This window comes from Falco biarmicus, chromosome 9 (assembly GCF_023638135.1).
Source record: "Falco biarmicus isolate bFalBia1 chromosome 9, bFalBia1.pri, whole genome shotgun sequence".
In the NCBI taxonomy this organism is placed as follows: domain Eukaryota; kingdom Metazoa; phylum Chordata; class Aves; order Falconiformes; family Falconidae; genus Falco; species Falco biarmicus.
In genome coordinates this window covers 27,197,495-27,214,864 of record NC_079296.1, presented here as the reverse complement: position 1 = coordinate 27,214,864, position 17,370 = coordinate 27,197,495, and the positions used below count along the sequence as shown (strand labels likewise).

Below are 17,370 nucleotides of genomic sequence, written 5' to 3'. Positions count from 1 at the left end.
CCCACACCCCCCACCCCCCCCCACCCGTTAAAGGATGTGGCACTGTCTTGCATCTCCTGGGTGGCTTTTGGGCTGCTCACCATCCTTGCACTGTAAGACCCTCTCCCATCTCCCCCCCCAGAAAAATCTTCTGCTGAAAGAGGCTAGTCACCAGGAAAAGTCATTAGGATCCTTCTGGGATAATAACCCTTCCCCTTTTATTGCGAGGAAATAAAATACTATAACTACGGCATTTCAGCAGGTCCTCCCCCTCCCCACAGCCGCTGCAGTGAGGGAGCCCTTCCCACGTGGGAACATCTCGCCCACCTTGGTGGCAGCAGGGTCGTGTGTGTGTCCCCATGCAGGATGCGGGGCGATGCTGCAGGGCCCTTTGGGTGACCAAGCCACAGCCAGGAGGCGGGGCAGGCGGCACGGCACGGCCCGCCCCGCTCCGGCACGGCACGGCACGGCACGGCCCTCCTGCTCCGGCACGGCACGGCCCGCCCCGCTCCCAGCGCCGCGCTGCCGCCTCATGGAGCCGCACGGGCCCGGCTGCCCCGGCAGCGTCCTCTTCGGTGAGCGGCGGCGGGCGAGGGGTGGGGGTGGGAGCGGGGACACGGGGAGGGGGACACACGACGTGTGGTGGGTAACGGACGTGTTGGGGCGGTGAGACGCGGGCGGGGGGGTAAGGGAGACATCAGGGTAACGAGAGACGGGGGGGCAGGAGGGACACGAAGGGGGTGAAAGAGAGATGGGGGCGGGATAGAGTGGGGGGAGAGAGGGACTTTGGGGACTAACGGGGACAGTGTGGCAGCAGGAGAGACACGTGGGTGTGGAATAGACCGGAGGGGGAACGCGCTGCAGGGGGACGAAAAAGAAACCTGGGGGCAGCAGGGACACGTGGAGGGCGCTGCTCGGGGGTGCCCGGCGGGCGCTAGAGGTGCCGCGGGCGGGGACACCGGGAAGAGCCCGTGTGTGGCCGAGACACGGGAGTTTGGGGCCCGGGGCAGAGGGACACGTGTGCGGCCAGGCTCGGGAGGCGGGGGACACGGTGGCGGCCGGGGGGGACCTGCGCGGGAGCTTGGGGGTGTAGGGGGCCGGCAGTAATGGCGGTGGGGGGGGGGGGGGGCGGGCAGCCCCGGGGGCAGCCCCGGCTCTCGCCAGCTTCTCCCGCTCCTCCGGTTGATCCCCCGCGCCCGCTCCCACGTCAGCGTGTCGCGCAGCGGCAGAGCCGTGTCCCTCCTCCCCGGGCGGGGTTTCGGCTGGGGCTGTGACGCCCCCGCAGCACGTGGCCCCGCGCCCGGCCTGGAGCGCCCCCAGCCGTGCCCGGGGGGGGGGGCGGGGGGGCGGGGGGCAGCGGCCCCCCGGGCCTCTTGTGCACCCGGGCGTTGGTCCCGGTCCTGGTGAGCCGAGCCGGGAGGCGGCCGGGAAGGTGCCGCCCTGGGCTGCCTTCGCTGGGGCCGGTTCCTTCTCTGAGCTGCCGATGCCGGGACGGGTGCGTGCGGCTCGGGTCTGTGTTTTCCGACCCGCTGCACGCCGGTGAATGAGCCTGCAGCCAGCAAACACGCCCAGGGCGCGCTGCCTTTCCATCCTCCACAGGGTCAGCTGAATCCTGATCAAGAGCCAAAGACGTAATTTTGTGTTTCCCTTGTTTTTGTAGCTCTTTGGAAAAGTACGTAATAAAATCGGTATCAAGGCTTGTCTCGGGGGACTCCCAGCTCCCTGCAGCCTGGCCCCGCATCCTCCCTTCTGGCTGCTCCTCACCATTCAGGTCTCGCAGTCTGTGTCTTTGTGCCCAGACTCTGGCCAGAGCAAATGTTTTGCTGACACTGGTGAAAGCAGAGCCACCTCTCTGCCTGCTCCCTCTCCTCTTGTCCGCAGTGGTGTGCCCAGGCTCTCTAGAGATGAGCCTTGCCCTGCCTGTGCTGGGGGGCCCTGGGCACTGCTTCACAGCAGCCCGATTTGGGGACACCAGGTTTTGTCCCTGTATGGTGTTGAGCCAGGTGCATAGTTCTTGGGGACGCTTTATCCCAGAGCCCAGGGTGCCCTGATCTGAGGTTGCTCCTGAGCATGAGAAAATAAATTAGTTTAGGGATGCCATGTGCATGCCTGGCTGGGGCCTGGCCTGAGAACCCTTTGCCGTTTGTGGCTGGGGCTGTGTAATGGCTGCTGCAGCTTTTCCCATCTCCTCTTTCCAGGCTGTGAGCTGACTGCCAGTACCAAATCCTACACGTTTCAGGTGGATGAGGAAGATGACTCTGACCACATTTTGGCTCTGTCTGTGGTAAGAGAAATGAGAATGAACTGTGCTTGTCCTCTCCCATAGTGGTCCACAGCCTCACAGCTCTTTCCCAGGCTCATTTCCCCTTCCCTGGCCGAGCTGGACCATGGGACTCCCTTGAGTGAGGCCATGAGGCTGTTGCATTTATACGTTATGTGGAGGTGCTTGAGCGAAGCCAGCGGTGGCTGGGGGCTGCTCAGCAAAGGAATATTCAAGGCATGGGGTGAAGGAAAGGATTTTTCCTTGTGTTTGACCTTGCTGGAGCCTGCCACTAGAACATGCCCTGCTTGCTAGCTGGGTCTCTGGCTTGTTGCTCTCCAAGCCCAGGTAGATGCAGGGTTTCATTCCTGGCTCTCCCTGAGGGATGCTTTCTGTCCTGAGAGCACAGGACCTGCCAGCATGGATCAGATCAGCAGAAAATGCAGCCATCTCTTAAAGTGATTGCAGGAACAGCCATCCCAGTTGGGAAAGGCACAGAGCTCCTCCAGAGGTGGTTAGGGGGCAATTGCTGCAGGGAAGGGGTCTGTGCTCTCCCTGCTTTGTGGTGCTTGCGCAGCAGCTGGGTTGGTAACATTGCTTATCCCACGGAGAGCCCCGGCTGTCCCTGCTGTGTCCCCTGGGAGAGCAGTAGTTCACAATCTCTGCTCCCACCCAGGTCTGCCTCACAGACGGTGCCAAGGACGAGTGCAATGTGGTGGAGGTTGTCGGGCGAAACCACGAGAACCAGGAGATTGCTGTGCCTGTGGCAAATCTGAAATTGTCATGCCAGCCCTTGGTAAGAGGTTGTTTTGAAGGCTTGGGTGGGGATGACTGTGCAAAGCTGGACATCTCTGGATATTGTGGACATTTCCCCTAGAATCCTGACCATGTGCTGGTCTGCAGCTCGCAGGGAAATGCTCTGGGTGGCCTGTGCCTGGCTGCAGATGGCCTCAGAAGGACATGTATAACTGGGCCAGGTGCCTTGGTGAGGACTGCAGGGTATTCTGCTTTTGCCCCTAACTCAGCTCCACCTCTGTCTTCATAGCTGAGTCTGGACAACTTCAAGCTGCAGCCTCCAGTGACCTTCCGTCTGGCAGCAGGCTCTGGCCCAGTGCGCCTTGCTGGCTGGCACAGGATCGGTAAGGACTTGTGGGTGGGGAAAGGCTTGGTGGGAGGGAGGGGTATGGATGGGCTCCATCAGTATGAACACCAGCCAGGGAGCCCCTGGGAGTTGCGCGCGGTGCTGCCCGGTGTGTGTGCTCAGTGCCTCCTTTGTGCTGGTTCCCCACGGGCTGTCTCTGTGCAGGGATTCCTTCCCTGCTGTAAAGCCTTGCTCGGGTAAAGGGGTCTGGGTGACACATGCTGTCCCCTTTTCCCATGCCTGGCTGTTGCCATTCCCCTCCAAGACCTCCCTCCAGCTGAGATACAGCTTATTGCCTACAAGCTGCAATCAAAACTGCTCCAGTGCTCCTTGGGCTGATCTGCTCTTGGGGTATCTTGGGAGCCGATTGCATTTGCAAAGACATACATTGGTGAGCAACAGTTATTTGTGTGTCCCAGTGCACAGGGAAGATGCTTCGTTTGAGGAGGATGATGACTTGTCTGAGGAGGAGGAACAGGAACTTGCTCCTATCATGCCAGCCAAGAAGTAGAGGAGGAAGCAGTAACTTACCTCCAGGCAAGGTGAGGGGCCAGGAAGCCGGGTGGCTGTGACGCTGGTGTGGCAAGCATGGGCGAAAGCTGCCCTGCTGCAGGAGGCTGCTGGTCTCAATCTAGTTCTTCCTCCAGGTACTCACTCGCTGGGACTTCTCTCCCTGGACTGCTTTTACCTCGGACACCTCTTGCCAGGACCTCAACATTTGCTGCTTTTTTTTTTTCTTTTTTCTGTTGTAACTTTTTGGGGAGCAGGGGCTGCTCCCAGCACTGGGGTGTCTCCTTTCCCACAGCCCTGGGAGGCTGCTCCTAAAGCTGGATGGATGCTGCTGGTTTATGCCCTCTCCCCCATCCCTGTGCTGGGAGTCAGGGATGGAGGAGATGATCCTTGCCCTGTGCCTTTTGCTCTCCTGGAACTCTGCTCTGTGCACCCCCTCTCCCTGGCTCTGAAACACCCAGTCCCGGCCCCCTTCCCCCGCAGATGGATGTAAAGCCAGTGGTGGGACAGGCAGTTTCACTGATTCTAGCGTGTTTGCTTTTCTTTACTCACAATTTGATGTTTTTTATACACTTGGAAGGGTGAAACTGGGGCCCAGGCTCTGTCCTCAATTGCAGTTATGGTGGGGTGGGATCTCACAGCCTAATTGATCTGGGGAGAGGTTCTGGGTCAATCTGCTTTGTAAAGAACTGTTTTTACACTGAATAAAGGTCTCTCAGGCATCAGGTCTGGAGGGGGGACACTGCTGGCTGGCAGGTTCCTGCTATGCGCACTTCAGTGGGAGATGCTCCTCTGTGTCCATTCCCTGACACTTGCTTTGCTTGGTGATGCTGCAAAGCTCCCAGGAGGGACCTGCGGGCTCTGCACACTTTGTGGCCCATGAGCCAGCGCAGTGCTGCATCCAGGCTGCCAAGGGAAGGGGCAGAGTGGCAGATGGCTGTACAGAACAGAGACCTGGCTCCACGTGTGCTCCCAAAGGTAATGCAGCTACTAGCAACACCCCCTGGTGAGGGCCACATTGGCCCTGGTGCTGGGCACTGTCACAGCAAGGTCCTCGTTCGTGTCTTGCTCTCAGTCCAAGTGTCCTGCAGACGGGAGAAACGCCAGCACCTGCAGGGTGTGGGACAGCTGTGAGCTCTGGCCTTTGCTGGAGAGTCGTGTCCCACTGGTCTGGGTACCTGGAGAGGGTTTGGTGCTTCAGTCAGGTGGCATTTCTCACCCCTGGGGGGCTGGTCCTGTCTTCAAATGTTTCTCTGGTGGATTCCCTGCATCTGTTCTTTCATATGTGGCTCGTGGTCCAATGCCTGTTCCAGCCCTCCTTGCTTGTGACACTGACTGTTGTCCCTGGGAAGCACTGTGTACGGTCCGGCCCTGATGGCTCCGTCGGTGCCCTGGGACAAGGAGTTTCTGAGCTGGATGAGCTCTGAGAGAGGCAAATCTTCCAGGGGGGATCCTCAGCTCGGGCTCCATCCTAGGCTGTGAGCGGGGCTGATTCTCTCCGGGGCCTGTGCAGCTCCCCTCTGCAGCCCCACTGTTCCCTTCTGGCCCCAAACACCCCTCGGTCAGCCCTGCCTGACCAGCACGGCTCGCCCCTCGCAGCACAGGGGAACGGGCTTGGTGTCCCCACCCCACGGCGAGGGGCCGCTGCCTGGGAGGCAGAGCCGGCCGGGGGGGATGGACCCCCGCCGTGGTGCGCGGCCCCCGCAGCGGCGCGGCGGGAGGGTGCTGGGGCGGGCGGCGGCGCTACCCCGGTACCGGGCGGCGGCGTTACCCGGTACGGAGCGGCGACGCTACCCCCCGGTATCGGGCAGCGGCGTTACCCGGTACGGAGCGGCGGCGCTACCCCCCGGTACCGGGCGGCGGCGTTACCCCCCGTACCGGGCGGCGGGCCCGGCGCGGGCACCGCTAGGTGGCAGGCGGGCAGCGCTGCGGGCGGCTCTGCGGCCCCGCCGGCCCCCGCCTCGCCTCCCCCTGCCCGCCCTGCCGGGCCCGCCGGGGCTTGCACCCGCTCTCCGGGTCTGGGCAGCCCCTGGGATGCACGGAGCATCCAGGCACTGGGATCCCGCTCCGGGTCCCTGGGTGGAGCGGTGTCCTTGGGTCCGGCCCTGCCGTGGGGATGGGTGCCGGTTGGGATATAACGTGTCCCCGGGGAAGTATGGTTCCTCCTGCCTTCCTGAGGCAACAGGGTGCCCGGGGCTGGTGATCTGTGCCCATGCCCACAAGCGCTGAGATCCCTCAGCAAATCTCATTGCCCTGGGGGTTTGCTTTGCGTGGTGATGCTGCGGAGCTCCCAGGTAGAAGAGCTCAGCCTTGCTGGGTGAAGAGATGTGGGACCATCCTCCCCGAGGGCTCGATGTGTGTTTGAGACATGCTGGTGGGGCACAGCACACCAGTGCCCTGTGCTGATGGTGCAGGAGGAGAGTTCAGGGCCATGAACTGAACCGTGGCTGTGCCAGGATGGTGCCCAGCCCCTGCTAGGGCTGGCACATGCAGGACCCCGTAGATCAGCCTGGCTGTGTGCATGTGGGAAGGGGTCGGGGCTGATTTATCTGCCAAGCCTTGGTCCTGCTTGCTCTCCGCAGAGGAACAGCTTGGCCTTGGGGGGGATAAGAACCAGTAGATCATTTTTAAAAAGATGATTCTGGAAGGGTGAGCTGGGGGAGGCAGCTGGCCTGGAGCCCGGTGGGGGACAGTGAGGCAAGGGAGTGGGCACAGCTCAGCCCTGGTAGGGTGCTTCATGCAGGATGGGAGAGGCAGTGCTGGCTGACAAGAAGGAGCATTTGGCCTCCTAAAGGGTAGAAGGAGATGGTTTCAGGGTTCTGGTTTCCTTAAGGGTGTCTAGGTATCTGGGACAAGGGGCTGTGGCAGGAGGGACAGTCCTGCCAGGGGGCAAATGTGGCATCATGAAGACTATGGTGCTGGTGGTAGGGGACACCAAACCTGTCCACACTGTTGCAGGACCAGCCCAGCCCAAGGCCTTGCCACAAGTGCTGCCTGGTCCCCAGTGCTGCTGCAGGGTGATGCCAGGGGAGAGGGAACATCCCAATCCCAGAGGGAGTAAGGGAGGGCCTGGGGGGTGTTGGCACTACCAGGCCCCTTTCTAACTGACATGGGGAGGTTTGCTCTCCCCTCCCCAGCAATGTTACAGCCTTGATGCACTCAGCTTGGGCAGAGGGAGATAAATGCTGAGATGGCAGGAGGATGGGAGGGGGGATGTGCTCACACACAGCGCTTAATGGGGAAGGATGGGATTACAGGGGTCACGCTAGGTGAGCAGCTTCCTTCGTGGAGCTGATGGTATCAAAGCAGGTGCCCCCGGCTGCAAATACCTTGGGCAAACAAACAGGGCTGTCTAAGAGCAGGTGAGCTTGGGCATGGCTGGGCTGGGGGGTTCTCAGGGGTGGTGGGGGACAGGAGGCTCACTGTGCGTGGGGAGTGAAGTGTGGGGCCCCTGCTGTGAGGACTGCCTTGTTTTGCATGGGCACGGGGGGAGTTAAGTTGTTGTGTGTCTATGTAATATGTGGGCTACCTATGCTGGAGGTACATGTAAGGGTGCAGGGCCCATCACTCTCCCGTGGGGTGATGGAGGTGCTAATACCAGGAAGTTATATGATGCTCCAACCCAGCTGATGGCTCTGGGGTTGCTTTGGGAGGTGGTTGGCTCTGAGCGTCCCTCCTCTGTGCTGCATTTCAGGGCTCTGCATGCTGACATCACTGGGGTTGTATCCCTCCCTGCTCAGGCAGCACTGGAGAGCCCTAGCCCTGGCTGGGCCATGCAGCAGGGAAATATGGCCATAGCATGGCTTGATGTGGGGATCACCATGCACGAGCACCATGGTCATGCACCCATGCTGCCGCACTCCTCATAGCCCTTCTGAACTGGCCTGCTGTGCCCAGCAAGGGGCACAGGCTGCTCGCTGCAGCGTCTGGCCCAGATGAAGCCCCACAGGGCTGGGGCTTGGCTGCCTGCCTCCAGCCAGGTGGCTGGGCCAGGCCGGCAGCTTCCAGGGGATGCTCTGGTTTCAGAAGTCAGGTTTGAGTTGCTTTTTCAGGGATGGAGGGGCAGGATGGGGAGCCACTCTGCTGAGCGTGGCCAGGCAGCAGTTTTCCTTGTGATGCCCCAGATAGTCCTGCCCCAACAGTTTTCTTGCTGAGTTTCAGTTCTCCATGGCAGAGAACTCGGCCCTAGGGCAGCTGAGAGATGCAGCTGTAGCCGTGCTGTAGGTGGGGCTGGTCCCCTGCTCCATGAGCTCTCTGTTGCTCGTTCCCACAGTGAACTGGGGTAACAGTTTTTCTCTGATGCTTGACTGCCAGGGCTACGGAGGAAGCCAGTGGGACACCGCTGGAGATGCAGCATCCCCCATTATCCCAGGGTGCAGCGGTTCTGCAAGGTGGGGCAGAGAACGTGGCACCTCGGTGGCAGCAGGAGCCAGGAAAAGGGCCAGCAGAGCCACCCTCTGCTGGGACCACCCTGGTGGTGGGTGTGATGAGCATCCCGTTCTCTGCAGCGTTAGAGGACTCTGCTATCCCTATTCTGTCCTCCCAGGCAGCAGGTACAGGTATCTCTGCTGTTGCCTCAGGGGGCCACGGGCACCCTAACGCACAGGGCTGGCCCTGGCAGAGCTAAGCTGGGGACACATTGCAACCAAGAAAGCAAGCAGCAGCATCTAGAAGAGCCAGGCTGCTGGTAATTCCCATCCTTTCCCCACTGACATGCCTTGCAGAGGGAAATGCTGCTGGTGCACTGTGTGGGAATAGCCCTGTCTGCTGGAGAAGCTGAAACTCAGGTCTGGGGTCATCTCCTGCTTGCTAGTGCTCGGCTGTGTGCTGGGTCCTCCCCAGCATGTATCGAGCTGGCTCAGGGCCTGGATGTGTGGGTGTTCACCCCACCGACTGCTCTGTGGGTGGAGAAGAGGCTCCTCCAGCTCTTGGCTCCACAGGGGGAGCTGGCAGCTGATATACCATGGCTCCTTCTGGCTGCCCATCCTGGCACAGAAGGTTGCTTACGGCCAGGCTCTGCTCCGGGCATTTGCAGGCTGCAATAGCTGCTCAGAGTGTCTGCTCGCAGTGGGGATGTGTGTCCCCAGCTCCACAGTGCTGCCCAGAATACAAGAGGGTTTTTTTTTCATTAAGTTGCTGCTGTAACAGCTGTGACTTTACAGTCCACAGTAGGCATAGCAGAAGGTGCTGGAGGAGCACAGGGTGACACCAGAGCAGGGGTTGTGCTGCAAGTGAGGTTTCAACTCACATAAGCATAAAACAGGTGCTAAAAGTGAAGATGGTTGGGCTGTGGTAGAGAGCCCCATGCAAGACAACCTGGGTGAGGCTCCACCACATCCATCCTGCAGGGTCTTCTCCTGCAGCCCCCATTCAGCCCACCTCACGTCAGGTTGGTATTAGCAGCTCTGTGCTTGACAGCCACAGCCGAGATGCCCGGAGGAGGTCGTAGGTGTCCTTGCCTTCCACCCCTCTGAAGTGCAAATCTAATCGCTCTGGTCTGGGCTGTCCCTGACACTGGCAGGACCATCACTGCTGGCCACACATCCCTGCCAGGGTTGGTGGTAGCTGTAGGGGTAGGGTCTGCCCAGAGCAGCTGGGCTGTGCCCCAAGGGGCTTTGGGATTTGCCAGAGGGATCTCCCCAGGGAGACACTTAACTGCAGGGAGCACGGGCACCTTGCGGTTTCCCTGTTCCCAGCCCCACCGCTGGCAGAGCCCTAGGCTGGGTGGGTAGGATTTGGCCTCTGTGGTGTCCTTGTTGGTGATAGCTCTGCACAGGGGCTGTGGGACACCCCATACCTGTTCCATGCTTCAGCCTCTGCTCTCCAGACAGGCTTTCAGGTGGATGGAGGCCTCTGAGCTGCAGTGCACAAGGTCTTTGGGGCTGGATAGGAAGGGTTGCTGCTGATGGGAAGAGCCAAGGATGAAGAGAGCACAGGGGACAGGGATCTTGTCTGTAGGACACCTGCCCTGCTCCACTCCCTGGTGCTCAGCTCACAGGGGAAGGGCAGTGTGGTCTAGTGGTTGGCTGGGCCCTTGGGAGATCTCCTGGGGAAGAAGTGGGAGCAGAGTCATTGGAGAGATCTCAGTTTCAATCCGAACTCCCTGGGTGCTTGTTTCTCTGCCTAGGCTGGCTCCCTGCAGCCCTGGCCCCTGCCCCTGCACTCCCCAGAGGTGGTGTCTGCACTGTGATGGGAGTCTGGGCGTTTTGTGCATGCCATGGCCATGCTCCAGGATGGTGTGAAACCCCCTGCCACAGCTGGTGCCTGGGAGAAACCAGTTACAGGTTGTGTCCAGGCTCTGGCTGTGCCAGGGGCCACATGGTCCCTGTCTTCCCAAAACACAGAGGTGTGCAGGGTGGCACAGAGATGAGACGTGGCCCTGGGCACAGGAGCTGGAGAGGGGCACAGTTCTTGTGCCAGCCCCAGTGCCAGCATGGGGTGGGGGCTGTAGGGCTCACAGGAGCCGGAGGGCTGGGCTTGGATAAGGGCTAGCAGGGGGTTTGGGGCAGGTCCACAGGGCTGGCCAGCAAGGTAAGGGGCTATGGCCAAGCTGGAGGGGCAGCAGGTGCCATGGGGAGTGTGCCCACATTGCTGTTTCTTTGGGGTTCACTCTTGCTGGCCCTGCTGCCTCTCCCCAGCACTCACAGGGCCATGTGGGGTGCCACGGGTGCTGGCTCCCCAGGGCCAGGGTCAGGACAAGCTGCAGCTCTGCTGGACTGGGATGTCAAAGGGGCCATAACCCTGGTGTTTTGCAAACTCCTGGGGTCAGCAGTTCAGCTGCCACTGACACAGGGGCCCAGAGACACACACGGGCATTTTGGGTGGATGCTGTAAGCAAACAAACGAAGGTAGAGTTACAGCCGATGGACAGCATGCACCCCCCACCCCCGGCCACTGCTGTTAGTTTTAGGCTTAAACCCACCGTGGGCTGGGCATGGGAGTCCTCTTCCTAAGAGGATCCAAACCAGAGCTGAATGGTCTGGCCTGGCTGGCTGGGAGCCGAGGCTGCACTCAGGCAGTGAAGGGCCAATATTTTGCATTTCTGTCTCAGCTCCTTGTGGCCCTGAAGGAGCCTCTGAGCCCATCCCACAGAGGACAGTGACCCCGGCATTGAGTGATGGCTCCCACCTTCCTGGGTGGCCAGCGGAGCCCCCTCCCACCCAGCCTGGCTTTGACCCCCCTTCCCAGCCCTGCCTGATGGTGTGTGGCTGGAGACCTCAAGGAAGGTGCTGCTGCTTGGGTTGGGGCTACAATGCTGAGGAAGTTGTGCCAGCCAGGAATGTCTTGGGACCAGGTCCTGGAGATGTTCTTTGGTCTGTGCAATGGGGTCAGGAATGAACTGGAGCTGCCTAAATGCTGTGAGCACGCACATCCTCATCCACATGTCTGTGAGTGTCACCCCTTCCCCACGCATGTGTATCATGGCCATTCCTGGCCAGGCTGCTCATTTACTGACCCCTGCTAGATGCAGGGCAGGTTTGCACAAAAATGTTCAACCTTGAGTTTAAATCACACAGGGCTGGGGATGCCACCTGCTTCCTGAGCTGCTCCCATGTGAACTGCCATTGCTGGGAGCCTTTAGTCTGTGGGACTCTTTGTGGACCACTTCCCAAGCTGGGTGGCCACAGAGCTAGCCCAGTTCTCTCTCCTTGCAGATGGATGCAGCCTGGGGGTGCATCTCCCCTTCAGTGCCCTCCACAAGGCTCCTGGCCTCACTCAGCTCTGCCAGATCTTTACCTGTGTGCCTGGCTCACCTCTGAGCTCCCCCCATGCACTTGGGGGTGGATGCCAGAGATGAAAATAGCACTGGCCTCATCAGAGCCAAATGTAGCCATGAGGTGGATGCCTAACACCAATGGAAAATCCACCTGTGCATCCATGGACTGCCCTGGATGAACTCCTGCTCTGCCTGCGGATCAGGAGCAGAGCTGCCACATGCTGAGCCACCCAAGGCTGCCCCTGCTGTGCTGGCAGCCCTGCTGATGTGGGTGGTGAGCTCTCCTTCCAAATAACCCAGCCTGGATGGAAAGCAGAGCCTAGCTTTGACTCCTCTGATCCACAGGAGCATCGCTGCCTGGGAGTCAGCATGCAGCCACCAGAGGATGATGGAGCCAGTGTTGACACCAGCACTTCTAGGAGCAGAACCTGAAGATGTGGAAGCAAAGGCCACGTTCCTAAAAAGCTGCTGAGCAGGAGGGACAAGAGGTGGTGAAATGGTCTCCAAAGGGCAGAACGCCCAGTTCCCTGAAGCAAAGCTGTGAGAGCAGACTGCTGGAGAGGGACCTCATGGAGCCATGTCACCCAGGTTGGTCCTGCACAGGGGTGGGTACAGCTCCAGGGGGCTGCAATTAAAACATAGGGGTAGTATCCTGGCCTGGCATTCCCACCACCCACAAAACACACCTTAACCCTGCTGCTAGTAATTGAATAGAGAGGAGAATTAATTATGAATGGGCTGTGTCTCCCCTCCCTGCTCCTCGTTTTCCCTGGGGCTGCCTCAGCGCTGTGGGTAGCAAAGACAAGGTCATTCCCATGCAATACATCCCGGTGGGGTTCGGCCAAGTTCCTTCCCTTCGGGGATGGGGTGGTGGTGGGGGGAAGGTTAATGGCTAGCAGTGGGATCGCCCCAGGCTGCTCGGCACTGCTCAGCCATGGAGGAGCTGCTGTTGCCTCTGAAACGCCCCATTAATGCTGCAGTCCCTTTGTGAAGGATCAGCGGGCAGGGCTGGGGGTGCTGGGCTGTGGGGCTGGGAAGGGTGAGGGTGGAGTGGGCTAGCATCTCTCTGGCTCTGCTGGGAAGCCTCCACGTGTTTGTTCTAGGGCAGTGAAAGCTGGTTTATGGCCAAGCAACCTTCCAGGCATGGCTGTAAAGTCTTACAGGATCCTGGGTTTCGTGCATTTTGGCTCTCCATCACATGGTGTTGGAGGGGAGGGAGATGCTCGGGTGCAGGGCACTGTTGCCCATGCTCCAGAATCCTCATTTCTGTCTGCCCTTGCCTTTGGCTGACCCTCAGCCCCATGTCAGCCACCCCACTACCTACAGTGTCTCTCCACTTTCAAAGGCAACCGCTCTGCAGGCTCTCCAAGCTCTCTGTGTCTGCGGAGAGAAGGTCTCCTTGCCCTCCAGCTGGCTCAGTGTTGCAGTGTGCTGTTGCAGGTGCTTCCCTCCTCCATCAGTTGGGATTAGTGCTGTGGTTCTGTCTATGTCCCTGGCCTGGCAGGAGCAGGGAACTGTGCCTGTTGGCCCTGGTCTGCAAGGGACAGTGATGTCCTGGTTGTTTCCTCACCTGAGAATTTCCCCTGGTAAAGAGATGTTCAAGCCAAACCTTCTGCAGGTGTTTTGCTGGCTATCCCCTCACCCCAAATTCTCCTGGCCTCCTCTTGTGATGCGAAGTCCTAGTTTGCTAGGAGCTCTTGCCTCCACTCACCCTAGTTTGGACTGGTTGTCCCTAAAGCTGTGGTTGGTGTGGCTTTTCTTGGCTCCACCTTTCTAAAATAAGTGATGTTAGTGGGGAGGTTTTAGGCTGATGCTCAGGGAGGAGCTGGTAACAGCTATGCCTTGGTGGCTTTGACCTCTTGTGGGGCACAGGGGCTTACTCTGGCTGTCCCTTGTCCTGCAAGAGGAGAGGGTTGTCCGTGGACCGCTTCTGACCTGGACTGAGCCAGGTAGGGATGATGCCCTGGAAGAAGCAAGCTGGAAGCTGGAGATGGGACCTAGCTATGTCCTGCAGATGTGCTAAGAGACATCCTGGGAGAGAGCAGGGATGGTGCTGAAGTGGCCCTGGATGGGGGATTCAGTGCTAAGAGTCACAGAGGGAAGGGGGAGAGAACTCCCACAACACCCCCTGTGCTGTCTCCAGTCTCTGTTGTACAGTAACCCAGACAGCCCCCTCCCAGGGTCTCACAGATTCTCACCTGCTGCCCCCTCCATCTCCTCAAATTCTCTCCATGTCCACTCATTGCCAGGCTGCAGTCTAGGCTGCTCCAGGAGCTGCACCTATGGTTCCCAGCTGCCAGGAGGCTTTATGTGGTGTGCAAAGGGGAAGCAGAGGTGGGGAAGGTTTGAGAGCAAGCCTGGACCCCAGCCGGCCTGGGACAGCCACCTCTGTGTCCTGGTTCCTCTCTCAGCTCCTGCTTCTTGGTGTTGCAGCCCTGTGGCTTCAGCTGGGCATCCTCAGCTTTATGGGAAAAGGGATGGGAAGGCTGCAGCTCACAGCTCTGGTGCTCAAATCTGCAGCAATTAACATCCCTGAAGAACATAAAATACACGAGCTATTCTCTGAGGGAAACACGCTTCTGCGCCTGCCCAGCCTAAACATGGTCCCAGTTCTACAGATCAGGGCAATGGAGCCACTAGTGGGGGACCAGAACTGGACCTGATGGGACCACGCTGGTAGCCTCCTCCAGGGAACACAGCCTGATGGCTGCCTGGAGCACTAAGGACACAGCAGGTCCCCAAGTCTTTCTGCCAGGAGGGGATTTCTTCCACCAGCTCCACAGCAGCTGGGCCTGAGGCCCAGCTGGTCTCAGGAGTGCAGGGCTGGGATTTCTCTGCTCTGCAGGAGAGCCAGACAAACCATTTAGCCCAGTGCCGAGGGGACCCTTGCCCCACAGACCAGGGGGCTTAGTTCAGATGGCCTGTGAAGGAGCTGATAGGCAGGCTGATTTCCCTTGTGCTGCCTTGCACAGAAGAGAGGATTTCCAAAAACATTTTTTTAAACCCTAAAAAACAAATAGGGGACGCGTGGGATGTATTCTTGATGCAAACATGGGTGACCCTGTGATGGGCTAGGAAGCACCAAGGGAAGAAGGCAAATGCCTCTGTGCAGGCACCCAGCTTCCCGGCAAGGACCAGACCGTAGCCGTGAGCTGAGGCAGCAGCAGAGGTGGGATGAGCCCAGCATCCGTGACACTGCCTGTCCCCGGCTGCCATCACCACCCTGCTCATGTCTGTCCCCTGCCCAAAGGTAGGGTAGGATGGGGGCTGTGGAGGCTTTGTCTGTGGGCCCGAGGATGGCTGGCAGGAGCATCGTCTGTCATCTACTGTCAGGCAAAGTGTGGCCGCCCCTGGGTGATCCCGCACCGGCTCGATTTTACAGCCCTGACTGGCACTTGAGCCTGTTTGCCGAGGGCAGGGGCCACGCAGGGCTGTCAGCTCACGGCTGCTTCTGACCCCGTACGGGACACCATAAATCTCCCAGTTTAAAGCAGGCTGGGCTGTGGCTGTGCTGGACACAGTGCTGTTGAACATGGTGTGCGGTGTGCAGGATAACGCGCGGCCCAACCCTGTGCCCGCCGGAGGTAAAGCAGGGGCAGCCACTGGTGAGCAAGAGCAGCATCTGAGAAATTGTCAGTGCCTAAGCCTCTTGAATTTTTTATAAGTAAAAAAAGCAAGGATTGTCTGAATTTAGAGCATTGGGAATATCTAGTGCTGCCTGCTCTGGTTTTGCCTGGTTTTCCTTAGGCAACCCAGAGAGGTGGATATGTGGAACTGCCTCAGTCATGCTGTGGCACACCAGCTGTTCGCAGAGCTCAACACGGAGAGTTTTTCTCCCAAGTGTGTGCTGGTCTGACAAGCTGAGAGCACGAGCGTGTGCCACCCATGGAAACCCACTTCTGCTTCAGCAGAGCACCCTCAGTATCCACCCTGCTTGTTCCTGTGGTGCTCCTGAAGACTTCCAGTTGATTGGCCCAAGTCTTCTTTCTACATGTAGGAAAACCACTCAGAAACATCCTTCTGGCCTTTTGCACCAAGAAAAATGCACAAAGGGTTGATTTTGTGGGAAATTTTGGCTGGAGCAAGACAGCTGCCTGCCGTGTGCTGGGCTCGGTCTGACGATACTGATGGCAGGGGCTGTTTTTTTGCCTTGAGCTCTGTGGGGCCAGCCCAGGGATGGGCAGTGCCCAGGCTCCTCTGCCAGCCTGCAGCACCCGCCGGCAATGGTGATGCTGGGCAAGCCCAGGTGAGACCCCCAGCATCCCTGGGAGATCCATCCCTGGAGGTGGTTGTAGTCAGCACTTTGGGGTGAAAGGCTGAGTGTGCGGGGGGGTGTGTGTGTGTGTGTGTACGTGTGTCTGGGGGCACTGGCTGCCTGAGCAAGGGGGAAGATGCGCAAGCTGGATGTCAGCGTGTGTGCGAGAGGGAGAAACGCCCTGTGCCTGTGGCTGGTGTGTGTATGTGCATGTAGGGGGGGGAATGTATTTTGGGGTTGGGGGTGAGCAAAGAGTGCGTGCCTGTGCTGGGGAGGGGGGCTGCAGTGTGTGTGCACAGGGTGACATGTGTGTAGGGGGGCTGTGTGTGTGAGGGGTGGGAGTGGGCAGGAGCGGGCCACGTGCGAAGGGCCGTATGCGTGTGCAAGCTGTGTGCGCGTGGAGGGCCTGCCCGGGGGTGCGTGTGCGGGCTGCGGGCGTGCCTGTGTGTGTGCAGGGGCTGCACAGGCGTGTGCAGGGCCGTGTGCGTGCAGGCGGGCCGTGCCCGCCCGTGTGTGCCTGTGCGGCGGTGCAGCCCGCCGCTCTGTCACTCAGAGGCCGGCTGACAGGAGCTGCCTCTCCCGCGGCGGCAGATAGCGCTGATTGCTGATTCGAGGAAACAAAATAGCAATTGTAATTATGGGCTCTGATAAGATAAAGGAGGGCGCGGGGAGCGCGGGGACCGGCAGCGGGGCACGGCCGGCAAATTAGCAGCTGTCACTCAGCGCCGAGCAGGCGGCGCCGGCCCCGGCCCCGGCCAGGTACCGGCCCCGGGGGCCGCCCGCCGCAGCCCCGCCGCAGCCCCCGCCCCGGTGCGCAACAGGTGGCGGGGCCGGGAGCGCCGGGGCTCGCCGGAACAATGCAGCCCTCGGCGGCCCTGCCCGGGCTGCGGGGCTGAGCCCCGTCCCGCCGCCGCCGCCCGGCCCCATGGCCCCGCACCGCCGGCCCTGAGGGCGCCCGCCCGCCTCACCAGGTAAGCGCCCGGCGGGGATGCTCGGGGGGGTCCCGCTGCCCGCTCCCCACCCCGGCTGCGGTATTTGCTCAGCATCGCTCGCTCTCGGAACTCCGACCCCCTCCATCCTCCCCCCTCCCGGTAATCCTTTTAATGTCTGGCACGTCCCGGGAGGGCTTGCCTGCCCGGTCCCAATCCACAACGCGCCCGCGGAGCGGCGAGCCCCCAGCGGGGGAACCGCAGCCCCTACGCCCCCTCCCTCCCTCCCAGCCCTTAAGCCCCGTTTTACGGATGGGGAAACTAAGGCACGGGGCTGGGAGGGCGTCCCGCCGGCGGCGACCGCCGCGGAGCCCGGCGCTTAGTGCCAGCCCCGAGCCAGGCGACACCTGGCCCGCCGCCCCCTCTGCCTGGGCAGGTACCGCCGGGCCGGGGGTCGGGGGGCGAGGGGGCGTCGGTCCGGACGGGCTTCCCCCTGCGGTAACGGCGGTCGCCCCCGGGGCTGCGCCCGCCCCCGCCGCCGGGGCCACGGGCCGGGCTCGCCGCCTCCCGGGGCGGCAG

The 17,370-nt window shown here is 60.5% G+C and overlaps 1 protein-coding gene across 1 annotated transcript; it reads left to right on the top strand.

Moving 5' to 3' along the window:
- The first annotated feature begins 391 nt into the window (after nt 1-391).
- On the top strand, nt 392-4,662 carry NPM3 (nucleophosmin/nucleoplasmin 3). Its single transcript, XM_056352881.1, has 6 exons — nt 392-554; nt 2,178-2,263; nt 2,916-3,035; nt 3,285-3,378; nt 3,800-3,922; nt 4,028-4,662. The coding sequence occupies exons 1-5, from the start codon at nt 512-514 to the stop codon at nt 3,889-3,891; spliced, it is 435 nt and encodes a 144-aa protein (XP_056208856.1). The 5' UTR covers nt 392-511; the 3' UTR covers nt 3,892-3,922; nt 4,028-4,662.
- Nucleotides 4,663-17,370: the final 12,708 nt, after the last annotated feature.

What these genes read in the sequence shown, in the direction of transcription:
- NPM3 (XM_056352881.1), top strand. Translation starts at nt 512, where the DNA reads ATGGAGCCGCACGGGCCCGGCTGCCCCGGCAGCGTCCTCTTCG. An exon ending in CCCCGGCAGCGTCCTCTTCG is followed by an intron (nt 555 to 2,177) that starts GTGAGCGGCGGC and finishes TCCTCTTTCCAG; the next exon opens with GCTGTGAGCTGACTGCCAGT. An exon ending in TGCTGGCTGGCACAGGATCG is followed by an intron (nt 3,379 to 3,799) that starts GTAAGGACTTGT and finishes TGTGTGTCCCAG; the next exon opens with TGCACAGGGAAGATGCTTCG.